The 21,929-nt window shown below is 42.2% G+C and overlaps 1 protein-coding gene across 2 annotated transcripts in view; it reads left to right on the top strand.

Moving 5' to 3' along the window:
- The first annotated feature begins 757 nt into the window (after positions 1–757).
- LOC114668097 (C3a anaphylatoxin chemotactic receptor-like) overlaps positions 758–21,929 on the top strand; it is a 37,324-nt gene continuing 16,152 nt past the window's right edge. The window contains exons 1-2 of one of the 2 annotated variants that reach the window (XM_051920711.1): positions 758–1,397; positions 11,138–13,050. In XM_051920711.1, the coding sequence (XP_051776671.1) occupies positions 11,148–12,233 (1,086 nt within the window). In that variant the 5' untranslated portion in view covers positions 758–1,397; positions 11,138–11,147 and the 3' untranslated portion in view covers positions 12,234–13,050. Of the gene's footprint in view, positions 1,398–11,137; positions 13,051–21,929 lie in introns of those variants that run through there. The other variant, XM_051920712.1, reaches the window with a different exon arrangement.

Here is a 21,929-nt window from a genome sequence, read left to right as displayed (position 1 = left end):
AGATAGATACAGTAGATAGATCTGAAAGGCATTATATAGTAGCTATGAAAGGCACTATATAATAGACAGATCTGAAAGACAATATAATGGATAGATAATAAATCTGAAAGGCATTATATAATAAATAGATCTGAAAGGCACTATATAACAAATCTGAAAGGCACTATATAATAGATAGATATGAAATGTACTATAATAGATAGATCTGAAAGGCACTATGAAATAGATATCCATCCATCCATTATCCAACGGCATAGTGGTTGGTGCAAGGACCTCTGCGCTCCAGAGTGCCATCCTGGTCATTATCTATGTGTGTGGGGTTTGCATGTTCTCCTCATGTCTATTTGAGTTTACCGCCTCTTACGCCAGTTTAGCTCCCACATCTCAAAGCCATGCAGGTTAGTCTAACTGACAACTCTAAACTGGTCCAGGGTGGGCGAGTGTGTTTTTGTGCTCTGTGATGGACCACCAACCCGTCCAGAGTGGGTCACTGCCTTTTGCCTGGGCTTCCATAACCCTGAACTCCATTAAGCTGATTTGAAAGTGGACTGAAGGACCAGAGTGCTGTGGGTGAGAGGACAGGGCTGCATCTTGTCTGATTTTTCTCCCACCTCTAAAATGGTATGATGGTTAACTTTAAATTGGCGCGTGTCCTGTGATGAATTTGCACTTTTCCAAGAGCTGGACCCTGCTGCCATGTTATTTTTCAGCCATAAAACTGGATCAATGAATCAATGGAGATATAAATGCCTGCAGACCTGCTAGGAGCTCCCTGAGGCAAGGAAGATGTGCCCACATCAGCCCATGGAGCACCACTCCACCAGAACAACAGAGCAGCCATTTATTTACAGACTCCAAGCAATTCTACAGGCTGAAGAGAAGGTTTCAATGAATGAAGATGTCCTACTCATGAAAGTCTGCCTTGGCACAGCCACAAAAGCCTTTGGCCGCTCTGTCAAGAATAAAAAATCACCGCAGTCAAGTCGGGCACCACCACGTCTGCGCTCCGGACGCACTGACAAGTTCTAGAAAGGCGCAGCTTTGAGGAAGTTTGACTTCGACAGCCTGCACAGCGGAGTCACCTCATCGTCGACGGCAAGGCACCTTCTTTGGGGGTAGCAGTCGCTGTCAGCCTGCCAGCTTGTCAGTTCAGTGGGCACCGGCTCAAGCCTCACATGCCGATCTTGTCATTTAAAGCTGTTACAGCACAGTCTACCTTTTAAACTGTGAGCTTCTTCCTGTTCTTCAGAAGTTTAACTTTCGTTTGGCTTTGCATAAATCATCAACTGAAGTTTGAAATACAAGCATTTGGACAAAAAAAAAAAAAAGAAATCTCAGCTTGCTGGGCATGAAATTAAAAGACCCGCCATCAAGAAGGACTCCTCTGAAGACATAAGGTAAGGCGGCCATCCTTATAATAATGCTGATGGTGACAGTCACCCACCTGAGGAAATAATCAATTGAGACGCATTTACAATTCAACAAATAGAAACAACAGTCTTAATAAACTGGGGGGGCTTAGGGGTTAAGAGTCTGGACTTTTAATTATAAGGCTGACTATTTTATCATAAGGAAGCCAATTATTTGCCTGAGATGCATCTGTAGAAAACAACATGTCAATGACTTTAAAGGCACTATATAAAATAAAATAATGGGCATTGGAATGGCTGTTTGGGGTTGATTTTTAATAAATATTTCTATAAATAATACATTATATAGTAAGTTTATGGTTTAGGGGAAGGAGACTTGAAATGTAAAGCTTTCTGTTCTGTTAAAGTAAAATTAATTATATAGTGCCTTTCCTGTCCTATCTTAAAATCTCTATTATATAGTGCCTTTCATATCTATCTATCCTGCCGACTACACTAAAATATATATTTATTATATAGTGCCTTTCATATCTGTGAATTGTGAATTTCCCATTGGGATTAATAAAGTATCTATCTATCTATCTATCCTGCCGACTACACTAAAATACCTATTTATTTATATAGTGCCTTTCATATCTATCTATCTCTATCTATCTATCTATCTATCTATCTATCTATCTATTATACAGTGCCTTACACATCTATCTATCTATCTATGTATGTGTATAGAGCCTTTACGTCTTTTGTTTCTTTTGCCTATAGTGCCTTTCATATAAATCTAAAATGTTAAAGTGCCTTTTCTATCTCTCTTTTGAATGTAGTCTTTTACAGTGCTTTTCCTATTATAGTGCTGTCTAATTATCTACACTATCTGTCTCTACCATGGATTCATAAAGTATTCAGAGCCTTGCAGTTCAGCCCTGAACCATTGACTGTGTTGTAGATTTCTTGTTATATAGGTAAATTTGTCATTTTTGCTCTATCTATAAAAGCTTAATAACTCATAATGCCAAAGTGCAAGCAAGTTTTCAGAAGGGTTAGTAAATTTATTAAACATTGAAAAGTGAAGTCTCTCATTCATAGAAGCACTCAGACTTTTTGTTCAGCATGTTGTTGAAGCCCCTTTGGCAGCAGTTCCAGCTTTGCATCTTCTCGGGGAGTCTCTACGAGTTTTGCACACCTGGATTTGAGCCGCTGATCCCATTCTTTAGCCCCGGTGAGTCAGACGCAGTCCCGGTGCTCCGTCTTTCGTGTGCAGTCGTGTATTCTGACATCCACAGCCAGGCTGTCACTCACTTAAACAAAAGGGGTGGGCTGTCTGTGTGCCTGAGAGCTGATGACCAATGAGGGCTCAGCTGACAGTACAATGTATAAGAAGTCCACAATGAGGAGTAAGGAGTGCGAGTATTTGGGCCTCACAAACAGAAGAGAAGCTTGTCTGTCTGATGTTTCGTGTTTTATGTACTAAGACAGAATGAAAAAAAAAAATAAAAATAAAAGGGGAGGCCAGAGATTACAGTCAAACTGTCCATACCAGGAAATTATTTGTACAGCACCGGCTCTGTCAGCGCTTTATTAGCTGTCAGGAAAAGGAGCAAGCTTGTGAAGAATAAAGAAATTCAAAAAAAAAAAGGCTGGCTAAATCACACAATGAGAGAAGGAAAATGACTGACTGATTGAGAGTGGTGGGAAGAAAAACCACAACCACAGGGGTCCCTGAGACGAGCTGAAGACACACACTGACTGGGTCAGCTCTGCTAATTCACAAAATGTCAGAAACAGCCGCTCGGCCTGAAGATGGAGCTTTCCTCTTTTGTTTGTGCTGTGGTTTTTTTCTGTGATTTCTGTTGGCTAAAATTGGAAAAGACAGAGAAAACAAAATCCGGATATCATGAAACCACGAGCATTAAGATAACGTTGGGATCTGATATCCTGTTACTAGGTTATTGTGTGCTATTATTTATACAGCTTTAAGTAAACCTGAGCGCTTATCACCGCAGCAAACTGGGCGTCTGTTGAACAGGAAGTCATTATAAATGGGAAAAAGAGCTCGGCAGATTGTGTCGTGTAAACGAAGGATAACATGCAAGCAAATCATCATAATCAGAGACAAAACGTACTGATGTTTAGGCAGCACACAATGCAATTAAATCCAAACAAATGACATAGAGAGCTACGACACTCGATTGCAGAAATACCCAAAATGACAGCACATACTCAAAGTACCTGTTTGTTACCCTTCTGTCTAACACAGATAGACAGGTAGAGAGGCGCTATATAATAGACAGCATGCAGCTAGAGAGACAGATGATATGTAAGGCGCTATATAATATATAGACAGAGAGAGAGATGATATGAAAGGTGCTATATAATAGTATGCAGCTAGAGAGAGAGACAGATGATGTGAAAGATGCTATAAAATAGACAGACAGATAGATAGATAGAACTTTATTTGTCTCAAATACTAAAACGAACAACAACAGCACTCCCCACCCCAACCACAAATAACCACAAGAATGATGGCTAACGATAAGAGAGCAGGCCCAGTGAGGTGCGATACTGGTGTATTGTCACAGGTCTAAAGGAGTCCCAGAAGTTTCTTGACACACATCTGCTGCCAGAAGGTCCTCGGTGTTGGTGTGTCAGAAACAGGATGTGCAGCATCGGTCAAAATGGCCCTCGGATTTGAGTTGAGCCTCTGCTACGTACCTCCAGTCAGTCCAAAGAGGGTTGTCCCCTTTCTGTGCCTGCCTTCCAAATCAGCTTGTTGATTCAATGGGCCTGGCTTAAAGTGATACCAGCCCAGCACACCATCTGTTGGAATGACAAATGCAGTGCATATGTCTCTGTCATATGCTATTTGTTATGGGATTCGTAAATGCAGTACTAAAGTTTGTGCTATCTGTCGAAATGACTAATGTAATGCATTTTATTACTACAAATGTCTGTGATGCACCATCTGTTGGAATGACAGATACAATTATTTTTATTACTACACAGGTCTGTAATGCACCATCTGTTGGAATGAGAGAGACATTAGCAACTAGACGGACACACAGCTACACAGACACCTAGACACTCAACTTTTTATGGAGGTGGCTTATGGTCATGTCTACAGAGTGCAGGAAAATCATGTTGTTGTCTTGGATGCTGATTTATCATAGATTGATAAGTAGATAGAAAAGACATCATATACTATAATTAAATATATGAAAGGTACTGCAGATTTGAAAGGCACTATATACTAGATAGATAGGTACTGCAGATTTGAAAGGCACTATATACTAGATAGACACAGAGACAGATATGAATTGTATTATATTATAGGTTACTAGCAGGGGTACCCAGTGATGCCCAGGGTGAGGACAACAACTGAATTTTTAAAGATAATGTGGTTTATGCTGCTCTCCTGTACAAAAGGAAATCTGTGCAAAGTTTGGAGAGGATTTGCATGCTGAGTACATTCAGCTTTATGCCTTTGGGATTACATATACAAACAGCAAAGCCACTCTACAGGACAGAGAGTCAAATATGAAAGACTCTGTATTATAGATAGATACAAAAGGCACTATATGGTAGATTGATAGATACAATAGGCACTATATAATAGATAGATATGAAAGACACTATATAAAGAATCATTTACAAGGGTATATGATCAACAGATAGATTATTAATATATATAATCAGATGCATACAACTGTACCTTATACAGCAGATTGAATGAAAGGCGCTATATGTATGGTAGACACTTATAACTGAAAATGCATGCCGACAGACTACTCATGAAAGGCATTGTATGGCAGACTCCGGGACTACCTCAGGACTGTATGGGGGGGCCCCTATCGAGCCCCCTAGGTGAGCTGGTGGATGCTGTGGTGTTACATAATAATGAGAGAGCGGACTATGGGGTGCCATCAGAAAGCAACACGCACCATTAAAAGAGAATTTTCACTTTCATTTGTTTGCCTCCTCCTTACTAATTTATTTCAGTTTTACAAACATGGCTGTAGTTTTCGACACTACATGGGCACTGAGCAGTGAAAAAACCACATTTTGTATTTGACTGCTAAATACAGCTGGCCAGAGATGTTCTTTGATGCCACATTTTTGACAGCAGGCTAAGTGGTGGTTGACACTTGCCAACACAACATACCCTGCTGTATTAAGAAGGAGATCAGTAAACATTGGGTGGCACGCTGGCACAATGGTTAGTGCTGCTGCCTCACAGCTTCATGTCTTGGGCTCAGTTGCTGGGTTCGCCCTCTACCCATGTGTGTTTTCTCTTATATTTCTAAAACATGCGGGTTAGGATGAATGGTAGCCCTGGATTGCCCCCGACATGTACATGGAGGGTCTGCCATTCCAGCCAGTTTGTGCCTGCCTCACGCTCGGCGCTATCAGGGTCGGCTCTGATGCTCTGAAATGGCAAAGTTGGATTTGTGGGATCAGCAAACGACAGCAGGCAGTTTAAGATTGATGGGTGACTCGAAGCTGGCCAGGTGGGACTGAGTGTGTCCTCTGGAGTCATCGTGCCTGCTGAGGCTCCCAGCCTACTTTCTTTATCAGGTCCTCAAAACAAATCGATATGACCAATCTATGTGCATTATCTCCAGTCATTGATCCATTTAATGAAATGAGAAGGCCACCAAAGGCCTTGAGGCCCAGCAGTTGGCAGTCATCCATACCCCGGGGTGGGGTGGGGGTAATGTTGGCATTTGAACACGTGAGGGCTACAAAACCCCCCTACTGAGCTTCTTGCAGACGCCTCTGCTCCTCAACATGTCTTCTTTCTGCAGCACCACCCTGATGCACCGGCACTCTCGTCTCTGAAAATCTCTCATTCTGCTTCTGCCGTCTATGTTGGCGATAACTCTTGCATTTGCTGTAGAAGAGACGCTTCCTGTGTTAGTTGTAAAAATATTCTTTCCTGTGATGGCAAAAGACCAAATTCAACAAGACACCAACCATGACACCAGCCATCCAGCACAAATAAGGATCAGGTCACATAGTACGATGACAGTCATACTTGCAGGTCTCCTCAGAACAGCCATGTTAACACAAAATTAAGGAAGACACCAGAAGTATACAACATCCTGTATGCGAGGCATATACAGTTACATACAAGACATGCTTGCAGGTATATGCTGTATATATGTTGTGGTCAAATGGGAGTGAAACCCGAGTTCAAAGATGAAATGCTGGGTCACAACCAGCCTTGTCCTGTTTAATTCTTTCAACATAAAACCAAAACAAACGCATGATGGCGCAACAGAACTGAAAATGTAGGCAGGCAGGAGCCCCCTCTCCAGTGATGTTGTTGCTCGATTCAGCGGGTCTTGTGGAGCTCCATCTGAGGCTGGGTCACATCAAAGTGAGATGCCTTCTTCTGAGGATGCCCAGCTTTATAGGACCTGCCCCAGAAGGGGCCGGAGTCAGTTGCCCTCACTGGGCATCTTTCTGGAGTTGTGTATACAGAAACAGTGCCCCCTCTCACTTCAAGGTGGCACTGCATTACTCGGCTAAGTCGATCCACTGACGCTCATGCATGACACTATCCACCTTAATAAAGTGATGTGTCTGTGTATCGGTCAGGTTGCTATGCCATTCCAACAAGTGGCACATCACAAACACTTTCAGAAATAAAATGCATTACATTTGTCATTCCAATAGATGGCATATCACAAACATTTGAACAAATGAAATGCATTGCACTTTGTCATTCCAACAAGTGGCACATCACAAACACTTTCAAAAATAAAATGCATTATATTCATCATTCCAACAGATGGCACATGACAGCATTTACAAATCCTATACCAAATGCCATATAACGGACAAATGTATTGCATTTGAGGAATGACAAATGTAATGCATTTTATTTCTGAAAGTGTTTGTGATGTGCCACTTGTTGGAATGACAAAGTGCAATGCATTTAATTTGTTCAAATGTTTGTGATATGCCATCTATTGGAATGACAAATGTAATGCATTTTATTTCTGAAAGTGTTTGAGATGTGCCACTTGTTGGAATGACAAAGTGCAATGCATTTCATTTGTTCAAATGTTTGTGATATGCCATCTATTGGAATGACAAATGTGATGCATTTTATTTCTAAAAACATTTGTGATGCACCATCTGTTGGAATGATAAATGCAATGCATTTTATTTCTAAAAATATTTGTGATGCACTATGTCTTGAAATGACAAATGCAATACATTTTATTTCTACAAATGTTTGTGATGCACCATCTGTTGGAATGATAAAAGCAATGCATTTTATTTCTAAACATATTTGTGATGCGTTAAGTCTTGAAATGACAAATGCAATGCATTTTATTTCTACAAACGTTTGTGATGTACCATCTGTTGGAATGACATATTCAATGCACATTATTACTACAAACATTTGTGATGCACCATCTGTTGGAATGGAAAATGCAGTGCATTTTATGTCTACAAACATTTGTGATGCACCATCTGTTGAAATGACAAATGCAATGCTTTTTATTTGTCCAAACGTTTGTAATATGCCATTTGTTGTAATGACAAATACAATGATCGAAATGACAAATGCAATGCATTTTTTCTAAAAAAAATATTTGTGGTGCATCATCAGTTGGAATGACAAATTCAATGCATATTATTACTAGAAATGTTTGTGATGCGCCATCTGTTGGAATAACAAATGTAATGTATTTTATTTCTATAAATGTTTGTGTTGCACCATCTGTTGGAATGACACATTCAATGTATATTATTACTACAAACGTTTGTGATGCACCATCTATTGGAATGGAAAATGCAGAGCGTTGCATTTTACATTTCAACTGTCTTAAATGGGTAGGACAGCTTGTGTATGCTGTATAAATCAATTTACACAGTGGATTTAGAAAGCATTCATCCCCAAAGATGGACTGCTGATGCTGAGTGGTGATGTTAGATTAGCCCCCTAAGTGTGTCTATCAGCAGTGGACTGGTGTGCCCCATTCACACTTCTCTCCTGTCTTGTCCCCAGTGGGACGGTGTCTGCGCCCTGAGTCAGTTTAAGATGCTTCCATAATTGCTGGATGGAGCGATCACTCATTTCTGCCTTGCCTAGTGAGGCTGCCTCTATGGTTTTGGCTCATGACTATTTATTTATTTATTTCTGAAGTTTATTTTCCTTCTCTTTATCTTGCATTTGAATTGCAGGCCTGGTCTTTGGCTATGTGAAGTTTGCATGCTCTCCCTTTGCGTGGTGACATTTTTTTCTTCAATGTATGCATGAGTGGGCATTTCAATGGACCGGCACTCCCAGCAGACCTGTTTTGTGCCTCCCACCCAGTAGAATGATGTATCCACATGTTCAGAGATGGACACCAGAGGTTGACTGCTGACACTAAATTGTCCCTGTTGAGTGAGCAGGCCCAGTAATGGGATGGTGTATTCCCTACCTTGTGTCCAAACTGCCACATTGTGCTGATTGATGACACCAGGTTAGCTCTATGCCTAATCGGGGGGATTGGGGGGGGGGGTGTGCATGCAGGCAGTGTGATGGACTTTACTGTCTCCTCCCTTTCGGCCTTTGCTACTAAGACAGGCTCTATGACCCTTAGCAACCTGGAAAATGCTGTTCTCTTCTCCATTCATCCATCGTATCCATTTTCTGCTGCTTATCTGGGTTGTGGAGGCAGCGGCCTGAGCTCAGATGTCCCTTTTCCACGTCACCTCCTCCAGTTCCTCCAGGGTGGGATACCAGCAGGTGCCCCACATCAGCAGAGTGATATTATCTCTCCAGCATGTCCTGGGTCTGCCCCAAGGTCTCCCCCCAGTCAGACATGCCCAACACTCAGCCTCATGGAGGCGTCCCAATCAGATGCCTGAACCACTTCAACTGATGGGGGGGTCCGCAGGTCCACTTTGAGCCCCTCACCCCATCTCTAAAGCTGAGCCCAGGCACCCTGCTCATTTGCTTGCATCCACAGTCGAACAGTCACAACCCACCACTCATGGCTGTGCCCCCCTTGTGATCCTTTAAAGAATCCTCAGTACATAATTAAATATACAGACACCCCCACCCCACTGAATGATTGGATGGAACCTGCAGTCAGACAGGAAATCAATTGAAGCCTCAGCCGTAACTTAATGGAATAAGAATACAAACACAAAGGTGACCTGCTAAACCAAAACCAAGTCAAGTGATCCCCGCAATGGCAGCTCAGCATTTCAATCTTTACTACAAACTCCTCTTGTGGGCACCACGCCATCATCAGAATGGCACAGTCCAGCTGCAAATTAGGGAAATTTTGAGAGTTCCGAAGTTTTCATCCACATATTTAAGTGGGGCTTGGAGTGAGTGATGCCTGCTAAGCCCCCTTATCTCGATGGTTTGATTCTCCACAACCTCAACTGACACTTTAGATGAAAATTGCAGTATGGTGGCTCCTCAGTGCCCTGCGGTCTGCCAGTCATTTTTTTTTTTGTTTTCTAAGTAAAGATGTTTTCTGTAGTACTATTAAGGAAACGAAAATTATTTTTTAAATCGCAGCCTACTTTCACTGGAGGAACTTTAATTTAACCAAATAACAGTTGTGTGTGTGTGAGAGAGAACAGGCATTACAATGAACTGGCACCCCATCCAGACCCCATAGAGTGAGGTCAGCCCCCTGAGCCAGACAGAACCGGTTTGAGGTGTCCTGTAAAACTGGGAATTTGAAATGTAGACTCCTCACTCTGGGTGGGCACCAGAAGTGGCAATTGGAGAAGTGGGGGGGGGGGGAACAGTTTACACTCCAGGCAAAAACTTTCATTTTTATACTTAAACTGAATAAAACAATTATCTCCTTTAAAATGTGCGGGAAAAAAAAAGTCCATTAAATTGTACCTGTGGTGACGGATTAACGCAGGGCCTTTGAGTCTTCACCACCTTGGAAGTCCCCCCCCCCCCCAAACCCCCCCCCCCCCCCCCCCCCCCAACCAGTGCATTGACTTTGGCTTTTTTGATCAACAGAAGAAGACGACCCTTTAAGGTCAAAGTGTAAGCAGATGTCTTCCGAGTGGTCAAAATGAACAACAAATAGAAAATCCAAAATACTTGATGGTGTAAGAGTAGAGTGTGTAATGCCCCGTGCCCACAGCTAATGGGCATCAGCCACTTTTGGGGCATCTTGTAATTCACGAGCCAAGATGGAGTAGGGCGGGTGAGGAGACGATGACGAGGATTTGGTGCAAAGTGCGCATTTATTAAATACTAAAAAAAAAACTAAAGTGCTGCTGTTCAATGAGAGAGCATGAAGGTTTGGGCCACCGAAGTGACCCCTAAAAGATGTCTGAGAGAAAAACAAAATGCAAAATAAAATACGAGAAAGTCTTCTCTGTGCAGCCCTGTTACAAGATGGACAGAACATGGCGGTGGGTCGGGTTTCCAGCCCACTTCTTCAAATTTTCATTGGCCTCTCGGGTAAACCTAATGCCCAATAGTCGTTAATGAAGGGCGTCAATGAATGCCAAGCCCTGTGCCCAGGCCTGAGTGTTTGTTCCGGTGGTCCATCCACTAAGTTGACCCTTCCTAATCTCATATTTGGGTGCTGGACCCCATCACTCCCACAGGCCCAATTTGTTAACCTACACTCCCCGAAGAGAAACCCCAAGGACACCAGGAGGCCCCTCAACTGAAGGTACACGTGAACCGTTTCTCCAACTCCGCACTTTTTGTTATTTGCTGCCGACGTCTGACCGCCTGCCCACCCCGATTGATTCCTTTTTTTGTTTTTTTTCAAAGACAGCCTGATTGTCATGGTGGACTCTTACAATTCGACTGTTGCAGACCCCGGTGGTTTGACCACCGAGGTGCCCGATGGTGACATAGAAGAGGACAGCAACTTAGATTCCCTGAATATTGTCTCCATTGTCCTTTACAGCCTCACTTTCATTTTGGGCTCACTTGGCAATGGCCTCGTCATCTGGGTCACCAGCTTCAGGATGAAGAAGACGAGCAACACGGTGTGGTTCCTCAACCTGGCCATCGCCGACTTTGTCTTCACTTTGTCCCTCCCTTTCAGCATCGTCTACACGGTGCTGGCTTTTCACTGGCCCTTTGGCAGATTCTGGTGCAAACTCAACAGCACCATCATGGTCCTGAATTTGTACAGCAGCGTCTTCCTGCTCACTGCCATCAGCTTTGACCGCTGCCTGTCTGTTCTGGCTGCCGTTTGGGCGCACAATCACCGCAATGTCCCGAAAATCTGGAAGGCCTGCCTGCTTCTGTGGCTTGTGGCTGGGATTATGAGTGCTCCTTATTTTTATTTCCGGGAAATAGAAACTGAGGGAAATTCAACAAAGTGCTTTAACAACGTAACAAGTGGGCAGCACCAGGCTCTGACCATCATGCGCTTCACCTTTGGCTTCCTCATCCCCTTAATGGTCATCATCACTTGTTACAGCATCATCCTCTGGAAATACAGCAAAATCCGATATAATAAACTATTTAGGGTGACGGTGGCCGTCATCGTAACATTTTTCTTATGTTGGACTCCCTTCCATATCTTCCAGCTCTTAGAATTAAAAGTCCATGGTGACCACAGCCCTGACCTTCATCACTTGCTCTACCTGGGAATTCCCATCTCCACCAGTCTCACTTTCCTGAACAGCTGCATGAACCCCCTGCTGTATGTCTGCATGTGTCGGGAATTCTGGCCGATTCTGAGGAGTACCAACCTTCTGATGTTTGAGAAGACATTTTGGGAGGATCCCATTATCCCACCGCTAACACCATCAGCCACAGCCTGTAATATGGGAAAAGAGCAACCAAGTGCGACGAACCTGGAAACAAAGATGTCAGCCGCCGACCTCATAGCCAGCACTCCAGATATTCACAACTGATGAGCAATTGCTACGTGAAAATAGAGAAACATTAAATTTGAGAGTGGTAGACATTTCATCAAGTCTGGATTTTGAATTAATGAGTACAAACTATGACCTTCTGAAGCAAAAAAAAAATAAGTTATTATGGTTGGCTTCCTTTGTTTTGATTTTTTACGCATTTCTGCGACTGCCATCCACCTCAAGTCAACCTATAATGTACTCGTGCAGACCGTTGAAGTATAAGGCAGACGCCAATCCAACAATCAGTCAATCGATCAATCAATCAATCAACCGAGACCCCCATCCACCAGTCATCCAGCTGTGCATCAAAGCAATCGATAAGTTAATCAATCACTCAATACGGCAGCTGATCAGTTAATCAGCCAGTCAATTAGCCAAACAACCAATGAATCATCCAGCCAACCAATCAACTAATAAGCCAGACCGTCAACCTACCCATTAATTAACCCACCAATCAAATGACAAATCAATCGAATATTCATTTAATTAATCACTCAGTAGATCAGCTATCCAATTAATCAATCAAGCACAAAACCAATGAAACATCCAATTAACCAGCCAGCCAATAAATGAACTAACCAGATAATCAATCAGTCATTCATTAACTATATGCTGACCAGACAAAAAAATACAGGGCAATACGTCCAGTTTAATAATTGAAAGAGAGCAACACGTCCCATCTTTAACAGGCTGAAAAATCCGTCTTTGTTGTAATACGTCTCACAGCACTGGGATCCCAAGCCACCCATAAGACCAGTTGATTGCTTCATTAAAATGTTGGGTCCCAGTTTGAGACTTTGAAAAACTGGTCATCCTAGTTTTTACCTTCTCGTATAGGGAAACTATTGTAATCGTCCAAAAAGTCGACCTCGAGATTTTGATGAATCTCAACGTTTAAGACCTTCCTGAGTTCGAAAATACTGTGTGTGTGTGTGTGAGAGTGAACAGGATAACCTGAGTTTGCTTTCACTTGGGTCAACCAAATTTTGCATACAAGTATGTGGTACAAAACATAGATTTCTATCAACTTTGATCTATTTCTGCTAACCGGAAGTGATACTTTACCTTTTATTAGATGTAAACATTTAAATGGAGAATCCAGTCGGAGCAGGTGAGGTTAGTGGGAGTTAGCAGGAGTGTAAGCAGACCTGATGGTGATCTAGCGCCACCCCAAGGTTGGTTTCTGCCTTGTATCCAATTTGGCCAGTGGACCCTCTCCTGCTACATCATTGTAATGATTTAGGAAGGATCAGAATATAAATGGATGAAGAGTGAGCCGTCATGGTGATGAAATAATACCGTTTATACTTGTGTACCACGCGCCCTTGTGTAAGACGCGCACCCTAATTTTTACAAAGAAAATCGTAAAAACCGTTTTGCCCCATGTACGACGCGCATTGTGATTGTATAGGAAGCGTTTAGGGCACATTTTCCCCGAAATGCCCTTCTGTTTTTGTTGCATGACGAAAGTTTGTCTTTCTTCCGTCACCAATCTCGAACATATGACTGTGGAACACCATACTTGCAACCTGCTGCCCCATTTCCTATCTTCTCTGCTTCCAAAATCACTTTTAGTTTCTCTCCCGCTGTGAAGGACTGTAAACGCTTGCTACTATCCATGCTGAATGAAGACGCGAGCGAGAGAGAGACAGAGAGAGAGCGAGAGAGCCCAAGCAGAAGAAGTAAACATTATAGAAAAAAACTTCCTCGTGTATGATGCGCACCTGATTTTCCAATTCTAATTTTCGGGAAAAAATGTGTGCGTGGTACACGCGTAAATACGGTACATATAAAAAGAAATGAAATGCATATCTCTCTATTATAAAAGAAAATCCTGGAATGAGACTTTTTCAAAGAGATAATTTCAAGTCCCGCGAGACAAGACTTTGGCCAAGTCCCGCCCTCCTCTCAATCATTTACGGTTAACAGTCCCCGCCCACGGCCCTCTCACCTTTCATTGGTGTGAATGCTTTTGACAGACAAAGTTTCTGCTTTCTCAGCTCTTATAAATTTTAACGTTTTCCTCACTTTAAGTTCCCAATTAACTCTTTGAGGGCTGAATATTTTTTCCGAAAAACTCAGTTTTCTGAAAAGCACTCAAAGCAATGGTTTCACACATAAATCAACCTAAAACGTCTGTTGCTACGTGCTGTGGCTGTTGTTGGCACATGTTTGGCATTTCTGTGGCTACGCGGGGGCACCTCGATGGCCAGCAGGAATGCTCAGGGCAGCGGTGGCAGTCGCAGTGTGACGCAATATGGTTTGTACCTAGTGTCATCATCATAAGTGGTGGTCCTCCCAGGCGAATGCTGCGACCTAAATGTGTTCAGCATCACGAGATCAGCTAATGCTGGTAGCTCACTTTCATTTTCGATATCCATCTCCTGATCACTTGCATCAAATTCCAAGTCCGACAAGGCAGAGTCCGATTCAGCGATAATACGTAAAACGCACATGGAGTATTTTCATTTGCACATCTTCTTTAGTCTCTCGCCAGATGTCGATGCCATTTTAGAAATTGTTTGCTCTGCACTACTCATGCAGGGAATCAAGGTCAGAACAACAAAGCTACTTAACTTTCCTTCTGGCAAAGAGAGTCAAACTAAAACGTAAGGGCGAGTTTTGACGTAGTTTACAGCCAACTGTCCTCTACCCCTGAATTTCGACAAAGCGAACATCAGCCCTGAAAGAGTTAAAGAAGATGTATTATGTCCAAATCTTATCAAAGAATTTCATCCTGAAGGGTTATCAACTGAAAGAATGAGCACACAGGCAATCCTAACACCAAGAAACGATGAAGTCAAACGAATGAATGTGAAAATAGTCGATCAGTTACACGGCAAATTGGTTAAATGCATCTCAGTAGACTCTGCTGAATCAGTTGGTGGTGATGGTGTGGAAGATGAAAACATCAACTTACAATATCATGATAGAATATCTACAACCGTTAACACCGTCTGGTCTTCCTCCTCACGAATTACTGTAGAAAGAAGGATTTATGTAAGAAAAGTAATGAGGTCCATCTTCTGGGGATAACATGAGACACCAAAGGAGATCTGGATATGCCATTCCTATTAAAACGTTTACAGTTTCCTTTTGCTATGACAATTAACAAATCACAGGGACAAACATCTGAAAAAGTCATTTTATTTAATAGAGAGAAAGAAACGAAATTCACTCACGGGCAGTTATACGTTGCGTTGTCACGATGAAAGACCAAACACGGAATCAAAATTCAATGCAATCTTGAAGATTTTAATTTAATTCAAAAAATTGTTTTTACTGAACTTGTACAGTAAAAGTGTAAGTTTAAAAAAAAGTATTTGTGTGTTAATTTCAAATCCAAACAGAATGCAATTGTATTACGCAACGAATAACTCTTAACATAATTTACATTCAAATTATTACTTGCTAGAATTTAAAATGGTCAGCTCGGTTATGCATATGTAACAATTCCCATGAAAATAACAATCTGTTTAAATTGTATAACCGCATCCCCATACGCAAGCGGCAGAGCCGTGAAGTGGCCAGGGTGTAGCGCCCACACGGGGGTTGGCGAGCGAAGTGAGCAGGGGGCAGAGCTCCCTAGTCAATAAAAATACAGTTGCAGGTAATCTTTTGTTTTAGAGTGGCATATATAATAATAATAATAATTCTTTGCATTTATATAGCGCTTTTCTCACTACTCAAAGCGCTCAGCAATTGCAGGTTAAGGGCCTTTGCTCAAGGGCCCAACAGAGGAGAGTCCCTTTTGGCATTTTTTTTACGGGATTCGAACCAGCAACCTTCCGATTGCCAGCGCAGATCCCCAGCCTCAGAGCCACCACTCCGCCTATATGGCGACTGACGCATGTAAATATGTCTGTCCAAACCACCTCATAAATGACAGGGGTGCTGTATAATTGGAGAATCTGCCATTAAATGACTCTGCCACCCTCTGCCGCAATATCCATCCATCCCATCAGGGGGCGACACTGCCTATAAAAAACATAATTGAGGGGAGCCTGCTATTAAATATTGGTACTGTAATTTAATTGTATAACTCTAATTGTATAAATTTGGGTGCAGCATAATTGAAGTATTTGTTATTTATTGAGTCTCTCCCACAGTCTGTAGGTGTTCCACACTCTGACGCAATATCCATTCACTCCACTAGGGGGCCACGCTGCCTTTAAAGTAGGTACTTGTGAATCTGCTCTAAAATCTTAATACTTATGAGACATAAACATAATGCATCAATTGTGAGCATCTGGATGTGAGAAGGATATACAGCCGTCAGCAGAAATAAAAGCCTCTCACATTTCATTTATTGAACTCCCTGAAGCTGTGAGTTGGATTGAGTGAGTGAGTTGAGGATGTTCACGTTTTATTATATCATATTACAAAAGTTCATTTTTGTGGTAATTCACAGTTTCCCATAAACTGATGCAAATTCTGATTATGATTATGATAATAACGTTTCCTGTCTATGCCACTGGTATTTGTGATATTAACTAAATAAACATTATCTAGTTTAGGCCTCACTTTGTCTTCTGTGTCTTTTGACGCTTCATTCAATAAAAATATTTTTGAATGTTCTGTAGATCTGGTTTTATTAAAACGCAAATACGTATTTCTTCTACGAGGTCTTTCAAAAAAGAAACTGAACTTCTTACATAGGGCGCCAGTGAGCCAACACAGCAGACTCGCCGTAGCGGTGACCTGGACTATTAAAATCCCGACTTGCTCAGTCACGCCATGTCAATTAGTCATCGAGTACACACGGTAGAGTGAACTTGTCTCCTGTGCCATGTCATGCATGTGCATCTGTGGACCACCCACCTGGGTCTGGTGAGGTAAGCAGTTCCTTCCCAGATTGAGAGGGGGCGCTGACGCTGACATTATTGCTTCCTTCCCCCTCTGCAGCTAACAAAACACGTCCAAGCAGGAAGACTGACTCCGCCCCACCGCTAAGAGAAAGCTCCACCCCCTTCTGGTCTCAGGGTATTCAGATACCCAGCTGACACTCGAGGAGGACACAGCTCCTGTACGCTTGGCCAGAGTGCTGAGTCGATGTGGCAGGGACTCGCTGGACACTCACGGGGCTAATTTAGCCAGCCTGGCTAATTTGATGGTCTCACAGGCTGCCATGTTCACATTTTCAGTACTAGGTCTCTTGCTTCCAGATTTCAGGAGAAAAAGCTTGGAAGCTTTGCTATCTCTTTCATCCATGTGCCTGCTCTTGTCTGTTTTAAACCTGAGCTTGCATGACCCACTTTGGCTTGATGTTGTTAGTCACAAGTGAATGTCGATAATCACGCCGTTCACTAAGTGACAGTGCGTAGGTGCAGATTTAAGGGGAAGAAGACAATCGGAAGTTGTGAAAGACATTTCAATTCCAGAACTTTTACTTTTGATACATCTGCTCAGAAATTCTCTGCCCCTCCCAGAGATGCCAAAGCTGGAACACAAACTTGGGACATTAAAATGAAGCAGTAAACCTGTGTGCTTCTGCGCTGGAGGAGAAGCTTCATTTAGTCAGCCACCATTGAGGTGGAGAATTTGAGAAAAAGACCCTTGGGCAAAGGTGGCACTCGATCAGCCAAGCAGCCTGCTCCACTCCACGTATGGCTGTTGATATTACAGTAAAATTAACAAAACATAATAGATAGACATGAAAGGCACTATATAAGTAGTAGATGGATGGGTGATGGCATGTCACCATTGGATAGATACAAAAGGCACTATATAATTAGTAGATGGATAGATGATGGTGTGGCACCATAAGATAAATAAGGAAGGCACTATATAATTAGTAGATGAATGGGTGATGGCATGTCACCATTGGATAGATACAAAAGGCACTATATAATTAGTAGATGGATGAGCGATGGCATGGCATCATAAGATAGATATGAAAGGCACTATATAATTAGTAGATGAATGGGTGATGGCATGTCACCATTGGATAGATACAAAAGGCACTATATAATTAGTAGATGGATAGATGATGGCATGTCACCATAGGATAGATACTAAAGGCAGTATATAATTAGTAGATGGATGGGCAATGGCATGTCACCATAAGATAGATACAAAAGGCACTATATAATTAGTAGATGGATAGATGATGGCATGTCACCATAGGATAGATACTAAAGGCACTATATAATTAGTAGATAGATAGATGATGGCATGTCACCATAGGATAGATACTAAAGGCAATATATAATTAGTAGATGGATGGGCGATGGCATGGCATCATAAGATAGATATGAAAGGCACTATATAATTAGTAGATGAATGGGTGATAGCATGTCACCATTGGATAGATACAAAAGGCACTATATAATTAGTAGATGGATGAGCGATGGCATGGCATCATAAGACAGATATGAAAGGCACTATATAATTAGTAGATGAATGGGTGATGGCATGTCACCATTGGATAGATACAAAAGGCACTATATAATTAGTAGATGGATAGATGATGGCATGTCACCATAGGATAGATACTAAAGGCAGTATATAATTAGTAGATGGATGGGCAATGGCATGTCACCATAAGATAGATACAAAAGGCACTATATAATTAGTAGATGGATAGATGATGGCATGTCACCATAGGATAGATACTAAAGGCACTATATAATTAGTAGATAGATAGATGATGGCATGTCACCATAGGATAGATACTAAAGGCAATATATAATTAGTAGATGGATGGGCGATGGCATGGCATCATAAGATAGATATGAAAGGCACTATATAATTAGTAGATGAATGGGTGATAGCATGTCACCATTGGATAGATACTAAAGGCAATATATAATTAGTAGATGGATAGATGATGGCATGGCCCCATAAGAAAGATACAAAAGGCACTATATAATTAGTAAATGGATAGATGACGGCGTGGCACCATAAGATAGACATGAAAGGCACTATATTATTAGTAGATGGAAAAATGATGACATGGCACCAACAGATCGATAGATATGAAAGGCACTATATAATTAGTAGATGGATGGATATGAAAGGCACTATAAAATGCATAGATAATTTTACTAATTCGGTTGTGCTCAGGGGCTTGATCCCAGGTTACCCCGCCCGTGTTGATTGGCTGGTGACGTCCATGTTGGGCTCCTGCCTTTACCCGATGCATTGGGATAGTCTCTGGCACCTGAAATAGAGATGAGATAAACAAGCAGGATGACATACGTCTGATAATGGATGTTTAGATGGACACCTTCATGCTTGTCAGGGGCAGATTATGTCATCGAGATGCAGCAAACGAAGAGTCAAATTGTTTGCCTGCCTGCTGTCTTCTTTCTTTCACACTTTTCTGTTTCAGCACGTCTTCACACCCATGGCTGCCACTTCCTTCCCTTCAGCTCTTGACCTTGGCTTTGACCTCCAGGCGTTTCTATGGTTACGTACCAAACAAGCATAAATGAGCCGTCACAGTCTGAGCTTCTTCCACTTCTCGTGTGTCCCTCTGATGCTGGACTGCTCTGGCCGGCTCTCCCCGATGTGTAATGGCCGCCTGTCCTGGGTGCTGCGCACTGAAGGTGTGAGAGGTGTGTGAGGGGGAGACGGCAGGAGCTGACTGAGGGTTTGGGTTTGAAGGTTAATAGAATTCTTTCACTAAAGCTCATAAAATAATTCTTAGATTACTGCAAAATGGCAACTCGTTAATGACGCTTTTATTAAACTACAGCTTGTGTGAAACAATTCATAACCACACGCCTGTTCTTGAATTGAAGTCCTTTAAAACCGAATCAGAAATGTGCAGCATTGTGTGCTTAATCTGTCTAACAGGTTTCTAATATTAATGTGTCATTGTAATTACTGTTCAGAAAAGGACATGTTAAGGGCAGATCTTTCATTTCAAAAATGGAAAAAAGTCATAAAAGAGCAAATGAGGGGACACACCATGAGTGCCATTGTCACAAGACCACCATGTTGGCCGAGGACATATAATGGATGAATCCAGCAGGAGTGTTGTCATGCATAGAGAGTCCAGCGACATATGACCAACATGTAACATGCAGCCACTCTCCAAATAGCAGGTAAAGACAGAGAGACATGAAAGGCACTATATAATAGTCAGTCTTGAAAAACATTATAGAGAGCAGACCTACATGCACTAATGGAGTTGGCCAAGCCCTGCAATCTTTACAACACTTGGCTTCTTCTTTTCTGCTTGTCATTGCTAATTGTCCTCCAGTGACGCTGCTGTGTCAGGTGGAGTATTGTGGATCCACACACCATTTACTGTTGTCCCCTCTCGTAGCAACCCCTGTGACCCCATCATGACACACCATGTTTAGTAAGTAAATACTGGAACTGGATAATCAATGCATTTCTTCCCATGGCTTCCACTTGCCATCACTAGGGTCACTGCTGTCCTGTCACCCCCTTCATGTTGCAGACATTTCATCTGCAGACATCTCAGCTCTTCATAATTATGGCTATTTAGATAAATGGATATGAAAGGAACTATAAAATAGAGAGGCTTTCTGATATGCCACTTGTGTTGTGTATGTAGTGCTTGTTCTATTACTTAACAATCTAAGATAGATAGACGTGAAAGGCACTATATAATACATACAGTTTTGAGATACAGAGGTGAACTAATCAAGCTGACCATGTGTGAGCTTTTATCATTTGGTTTCTTCTGTTCTTCTTCCCATTGCTAAGTATCCTCTAGCGATATGGCTGTGGACCCCCAGATGATTTACTGTCATCCTCCTTCTTGAACCTGCCACAACCAAAAACAGACTCCTGGGACTCGGTCCTGACCAAGATGCAAAGTAAATCCTGCAAATGGATGGCTGAACCACTTTCTTCCTCTGACTCCCATTTGCCATCCCGGGGTTCACTCCAGTCCTCTCTAAACCCTTTGAGTTGCGGACGTCTCATTCACTGGCAGCTCTGCTGCTAACTAATCCTGCCCTTAGACAGACAGATATGAAAGGTACAATATGTGAAGTGTGCACCTATACTACATCTACTGTATATAGTGCCTTTCATGGTACTCATCAATCTAATATGGAGAGATAGATATGAAAACACAATGTAACAGATATACAGTCCTGAATAGATAGATAGATAGATAGATAGATAGATAGATAGATAGATAGATAGATAGATAGATAGATAGATAGATAGATAGATAGATAGATAGATAGATAGATAGATAGATGAAAGGCATTATATATTAGATATACATGTATAGACAGATAGATATGAAAGGCACTATGTAATAAATGGGTACATTGGCTCACCGCCCCTCCCTGATGACAGCATGTTATCTTAGCTGGGATCTCCTTGGCCGTGGCTTTATGCTAATTTTAAACGCGTTGTCGCTCAAGGCTGGTCCTTCAGAATAGTTCAGTCTTTCAGTCTTTCTCCAACCTGCTTCATCCAGTTCAGGAATGTGGTGGTGTTGCTCCTTATCCTGGTGTCATGGGGCACAAGATAAGAAACATTTATTAAGCCCAATCACACTCTACATTCATCCTCCGTCCATTTCTGAACCCATTCAAACCCGGTCAGGGTCATAGAGGAGATGGCGTCTACATTGGCAGCACTGGGGCAATGCAGCAACCAATCTTGGATTGGACCACTCAACCCCCTCCGTCCATCAAAGTGCCCACCTGTAATCACCTCAGGCCCACTTAAAGTCCCCAGTCGGCTTAACCTTCAGAT

The sequence above is a fragment of the Erpetoichthys calabaricus genome, chromosome 17, assembly GCF_900747795.2.
Source record: "Erpetoichthys calabaricus chromosome 17, fErpCal1.3, whole genome shotgun sequence".
NCBI lineage: Eukaryota > Metazoa > Chordata > Cladistia > Polypteriformes > Polypteridae > Erpetoichthys > Erpetoichthys calabaricus.
The sequence above is the reverse complement of the archived record's forward strand: the minus strand, read 5'-3'. Positions and strand labels throughout refer to the sequence as shown.